General features: G+C 32.1%; 1 protein-coding gene across 1 annotated transcript; it reads left to right on the top strand.

Annotated features, from left to right (window-relative positions):
- Positions 1-1,577: 1,577 nt before the first annotated feature.
- Positions 1,578-4,635, top strand: LOC144997107 (RNA-binding (RRM/RBD/RNP motifs) family protein). The gene is made up of 6 exons (XM_078956936.1): positions 1,578-1,767; positions 1,873-1,975; positions 2,179-2,249; positions 3,525-3,716; positions 3,823-3,953; positions 4,451-4,635. Exons 1-6 carry the CDS (start codon positions 1,639-1,641, stop codon positions 4,497-4,499), a joined length of 675 nt encoding a protein of 224 aa, XP_078813062.1. The 5' UTR covers positions 1,578-1,638; the 3' UTR covers positions 4,500-4,635.
- Positions 4,636-6,497: the final 1,862 nt, after the last annotated feature.

The raw sequence follows: 6,497 nt of genomic DNA on the forward strand, positions 1-6,497 counted from the left end.
CTGCGCCGCAAGCCTTTTCTGGATGACAAAACTAATTCTTACCAAATTACAAAATCTTAATTTTTGACATCAAAGAAAAACTGACAATTTTAAATTTCATAATCAACTATTCATTTCACTATGGTCAAATTTGATAAAAATTAATGGTGATTTCAACATTCCATAAAATATTATTTGTTTGTACATCGAATTTTATATTGTGTACCTCTTAAATTTCAAGATTTATCAAATATCATTTATTATATATATATATATATATATATATATATATATATATATATATATATATATATATATATATATATATATATATATATATATATATATATATATATGGTTAGGTTCATATGAGGCGGTCTAATTTTGTGAGACCGTGAGACGCAATCCTAACCACTCATTTAGTAGATAAAAAAAATAATTTTTAAAATGCAAAATAACTGAAAATTTTTGATTTTTTTTTTCAAATATTATTTTCGAAATTTATATTTTCCAAAAAAATAAAAAAACAAAAAATATATTTTTACATATTCTACTAGAATATTAGAATATTCTACATATCTGACAAATCTAGTAGAAAATTCTAATATTTTAAAAATCACATTAGAATATTTACAGTGTAATATTTTATTAGAACTTTTCACGTAATTTTCAAAAAAAAAAAAAAACAGTAATTATTATTATTTTTAGGTAATTAAAGTTTCGAAAATAATAATTATTTTTTTTTTGGATTTTCTTTTATTTTGTATTTTAAAATTTAATTTAGATTAGGTCACGATCTCATAAAATTAACATGATCTCAAATAAACCTGAATATATATATATATATATATATATATATATATATATATATATATATATATATATATAGGGAAAATGAATATACCCTTAAGGGTATATAAGCTTAGGTATCCAAACTCACCATAATACGTCATTTTGTTTGATATATTTATTATAATGTTATTCAACTTCAATCCTTAAATTGATTTATTTTCAAGATTTTTAAAATTTCATTATTATCTTCCTCTTACATCACATCTTTTTGAAGAACATCAATTAGGCTATATATATTATAGTTGAAAATGAAAATTATATAAGAGGAAAATAAATGTGAAATTTATAAAAATCTTTGAATGAAATCAAGTTAGAAGTTGAATTATAAGAACATTAGACAATTACAACGTATATATATATATATATATATATATATATATATATATATATATATATATATATATATATATATATATATATATATATATATATGATACAAAACGACGTAGTATGATGAGTTTGGGTACCTAAGCTTATATATCTTTAAGGGTATATTCACTTTTCCCATATATATATATATATATATATATATATATATATATATATATATATATATATATATATATATATATATATATATATATATAACATTTTTAAGTTATTATTTTTTATTTTTTATTCGTAATAGAAATTTAAGATTTGGTGAGGTGACACCAAACCTAACTCCTCGGTTTGGGCTTTTTGTATATTTCATTCTAAAAAGCCCAGAAAGCGTGACTTTGGGTTTTTGTCTTTTCTTATACGGTATACTCGCGTCTCACATCAACTGTGCCGAATATCGGTAAGAGAGACTGAGCGAGAGAGAAGATGGCTTTGGAGGAAGAAGAACACGAGGTGTACGGAGGAGACATCCCGGATGTAGGTGAAATGGAAGGAGACGTCGATCCGCATAACGCCGACGTCGAGATGGCTACTGCAGACGATGACGCCGTTAAGGTTTTTATTTTTATCGGTTTATCGATTCAAATTCGTTAACCCTAAATATTTGATTTATGTTTATTGTCCAAAATCCCTTTACCTTTTTTCCGGGAATCACTTCAGGAACTCGATGAGATGAAGAAACGGTTGAAAGAGATGGAAGAAGAAGCAGCAGCTCTACGCGAAATGCAAGCCAAAGTTGAAAAGGAAATGGGTGCTGTTCAAGGTCCATATCTGACTTCTCTACATCGTAATTGTGTTTAATCGCGTTTGTATATGAATGTGTTCGAACAATGTTCTGTGTACCCAAATGAAATATATGTACTGATTTAGTATCCAGTACAAAGGCCTTGTTATCGCAATTGTATTTCTATATTTTTGTGATCAATTTATCGAAATTCTGACCTATTTGATTCTGGTTATCTACAGATCCTGCTGGTGCAGCTGCTAGCCAAGCAAGCAAGGAAGAGGTAGATACAAGGTCGATATTTGTTGGCAATGTAAGTATCAAAATCATATTTTATCCAATTTCTCATTTTTGACACTTATCCATGAAGTTTAATCTTACTTTGTACTCCCCTGTGTACTTTTTACTTCTTCTTTTTCACCTCTGCTTCTAAAAAAGGTTATTCTTCCTGCAATTCATGAGCGAGCTCCACCAAGGAGTTTCATTAGAGATATGAATCTGTCTAGATGTTTTTGACATAGGATCCCAGTTCATGTTAGGCTACTTTTTAATACCTATTCATGGAGTTTGCCATTTATCTTCTTGTTGACCTTTCTGTTTCCCTTACGCGTTGGTGTTCTAAGGATTTGCAAAAGAAAAATACAACTTTTTTTTGCTTGTGCCATTATTCAGGCTAAAATTTTGATACAACAAGCCTTTTATTTATACTCATCATCAAGTTCATTAGTGATTACCTCTTTTTTTATTTTTTTTTTGGCTTGTTAGGATGCTTCTCATTGTGCTTTTGATATATTTAACTTTTATCTGCCTGATCACAGGGCGATTCAAATTTCTCTATAGCACCAGAGTTTTTCTTTTTACCATTGATCAACATGGAAGTTGTCCGTGTGTGCTTAAGCTTTCTTTTACCACAATCAATCTCCATGTTTGGAAGTCTGTGTAATATAAAAGCTGTAGTATAGGGATGAAAAAAGTAAAAAAAAAAAAAAGAAACAAGAAAAAAAAGCATACTACACATCCTTCCCTGAAAAAAAGAACAGAGAAAAAAGAAAAAAACAGAAAAAAAGAGTTTGAAAGTGGATATTTTGAGAAAAAAAAAGAATAAGAAAAAAAGGTAATACATGAAAAGAAATTATGAAAAGTTCACATAAAATGTGGTTAGGATATACGGAAACACAGCACAATCCAAAACCCCAAGAGAACAAGAACCGAGTCGAAGTGGTGAGTTGAACACTTGAACTGTGTCAGTGAGTCAAGGTGAAGCTTCATTGCTGCTGTGGAAGGTGGATGGTGATGCTGCCAAAATAGTCCTAGAACTGACTCACTGAGTCAAAGTGGTGAGGGGTTTGCAATCACTACATATGATATACATTTTTGTCACTTAAACTAAATTCTCTTTTCTTTTTCTAACAATTCAAAGTACAATATTGTCCTTACTAATTATATTAACATATTAAGAGTTTGAAGTTTGATCCCATATTCATACACTCATTTCTCATCAGATTACATATGATTTACTCATTTACCCTGCTAGTGTTCATGTATTTATTCATAGTTTATACTTAAAAAAAAAATTTGGGTTTTGCAGGTAGATTACGCTTGTACCCCTGAAGAAGTTCAGCAGCATTTTCAGACTTGTGGCACTGTAAACAGAGTGACTATTCTTACTGATAAATTTGGTCAACCAAAGGGTTTTGCTTATGTGGAGTTTCTTGAAGTTGAAGCTGTTCAAGAGGCTCTTTCCCTTAATGAATCTGAGCTACATGGCAGACAACTCAAGGTAATAAACTCAAAATGACGAAAATACCCTTTCCAATTTTGTTAAATCCATCATTTTCGTAAAATTGTCAAAATGACGAAAATGCCCCCACCTCTACCTTACACAGGTGATGGCTAAAAGGACAAATGTCCCTGGAATGAAGCAGTTTCGTGGGAGGCGTTTCAATGGTTACATGGGATACAGAGGATTCAGGAGGCCATATGTTCCTCCTTATTTCTACTCACCTTATGGATACGGGTTAGCTTCACTCATTTATTTGTTTATTATTCATTTCTTCTATAAATTAAACAAAGAGTAAATTACACAAACGGTCCCTACAGTTGGGGTAATTTGCGTGTTTGGTCCCTAACTTATCATTTTTAACTCGGGAGGTCCCTACTATTTGTTTTTGTTACGTGTTTGGTCCTTCCTGCATTTGGTCCCTGTCCAAAGACTTATTTAAATAGGGGAAAATGGTGGGATAGGGTAGGGTAGGGTAGGGTAGGTAAGGTGAGGGGTTGGGGTTGGGGTTGGGGTTATTGAAATAAATTAAAAAATTACGGGTAAAATAGTGTTTTTAGGTAAGACAGGAACCAAAGGCGTAACAAAAACAAACAGTGGAGATCTTTCGAGTTAAAAAAATAAGTTAAGGACCAAACATGTAAATTATCCTAAACTGTAGGGACCATTCGTGTAATTTACTCTTAAACAAAATGTCTTGTCTTGGTAGCAAACTTTATGGTAATTTGTTGCAGGAAGGTTCCGAGGTTCAGGAGGCCATCGCGTTATATGCCTTATTACTGAAGTCCAATAGGTGGCTGCCATCTGTCACTTTGGTTAATTGCATGAGGAGAAAAGTATTTCTATTTCTATTGATATTGCTATTATGACTTTTGGCTACATGTTTGGGTAATTAAAATGGAAACGGGTTTGATTGTCTTGCTCCTTTGTTTCAAATTGTTACTTAAAGATACTAATAATAATAAAAAAAGACAAAGTTATAAAAATCTTGGTGTGGTATACACTTGATGAACGTAACATTTATGTTTTCTATAATTCATTAACATATTTTTATATAAAAGTTTTCCAAAAATTATTAAAGTAGAAAAAGACAATTTTTTTTTTGAACAGCGGTTTGGTGCTTTAGACGGTGACATCCGATAGGGCAGTAGCGAGATAACACCTAATGAACAGCTCTTAGTTTTCCTGAGTGCAACTTAATAGAAATACATAGATTTTTCCATTTGAGTCCATATCTTCCAGCTTCTCAGCATTCGGTTTGTGAGTTGACATTAGGGAAAAAGTCACAATGCTTCAACTTCATTAGTAAAAAAAAAAAACATGTATGAAGTCAATAATAAAAAGTTTAGCATGGTAACGTATTACATATATAATTAAACAGTTAAAGTCTAAATTAAAATGCGTTACATATAGACACATATGACCATCCATATGCTGTCACAACTCACAAGTAACAACTACATCTCTATTTTCCAATTAATCATGGGAAAACTAGGGTATCCACTATGAATTTACGTATAAGACTCAAAAGCAAAAACAAATCCATTATAACTTAGACAAAATACACATATGTACATGATTGTTGCATTCTAGCACCACTTAACATATTGGTGACTAGGAGAATCAATCAAAGAGAATTGCCGACTCTTTCATCAAACTAATAGTAAAAAGGAAAAATCAAAGACATAGTAGTGATACAAGAAACAATTGGCATCAACAAGAAAAAAAATCAAACTTAAAACAGATTTCAATTTTAGATTTATTACATAGTAAAAAAAAAATCAATTTTAGATTGGCACCAAACAGAGCTTTCTCTCACCAATATAGCTTTCCTCCACCAAGAAAGCTTTCTCTTACCAGTAAAATTTTCCACCACCAACAGAGCTTTATGTTAATGTAACACCTAATCCCTAGTATGCATTCAATTCAAGTATTTCTTATGTTTTCCTCTGGGACTTGAGGAGTTGGAGGCATAACTTGTCGAGTAAGGTCGTGATCCGCGGGAAATTTAAGTGATCTACTCGACGATTCGGGAGACTGACTCGGCTAATAGATGCTATTTGAGTGAAACCCTAAATTGAGGGTTTGCACTCTATTTAAACACATTATAACGCCCCAACTCAGCCCCCATCGTCCAGAGCAAACCCTAACTCGAAACCCTAGCCGTTTTTGTGTGTTCTTGAGCCTTGTGGTGTTATTTTTGTGTGAATGAAGCTTGAAGAGGAGAAGGAGACTTGTGAGATCAAGGGGAAACAAGAAGATCCAGAGTTTTAAGCTCATTTCCAGCTTATTTGAGGTATGAAGCTGAAAATTTGTCTATTCATTGCTTGGATCTTGATTTTGGACCTTTTCTACATCCTTTTAAGCCCTAGTGAGGATGCATTCGGGATTTGGTATAAGAAGTGAGTTTGTGCTTCAGATCTAGGGCTATTGGGGGTCTTTATGGCATAAAGGTGCCCACTTTGTTGCCATAAACACCCCATACATCTTGAAGACAATCTTTTATGGCTTTTTGAGCCAAAGACCCCATGCATGTACACCAAGTTTGAAACTTTACGTGAAAAATGGACATTAGGAGGCCAAATCTATGGTTTTGGTGTGTTAAGACCCATTTAAATCAACTGTATAGTAATGGTCAAGGATGGACTCGACGAGTCAGGGCGTAATGACCACCAAATCCTTTCTATAGATGGATCAGATGATAGGATGGAAGGTCCCTCAGTTGTTTAGGCTCATAAGGGACCTGAGAATCATGGGACTCGACGAATGTTTGAGCAAACT

The sequence above is a fragment of the Lactuca saligna genome, chromosome 5 (assembly GCF_052625555.1).
Source record: "Lactuca saligna cultivar CGN05327 chromosome 5, ASM5262555v1, whole genome shotgun sequence".
NCBI lineage: Eukaryota > Viridiplantae > Streptophyta > Magnoliopsida > Asterales > Asteraceae > Lactuca > Lactuca saligna.

What these genes read in the sequence shown, in the direction of transcription:
- LOC144997107 (XM_078956936.1), top strand. Translation starts at nt 1,639, where the DNA reads ATGGCTTTGGAGGAAGAAGAACACGAGGTGTACGGAGGAGACATCCCG. An exon ending in GGAAATGGGTGCTGTTCAAG is followed by an intron (nt 1,976 to 2,178) that starts GTCCATATCTGA and finishes GGTTATCTACAG; the next exon opens with ATCCTGCTGGTGCAGCTGCT. An exon ending in GGTCGATATTTGTTGGCAAT is followed by an intron (nt 2,250 to 3,524) that starts GTAAGTATCAAA and finishes TGGGTTTTGCAG; the next exon opens with GTAGATTACGCTTGTACCCC.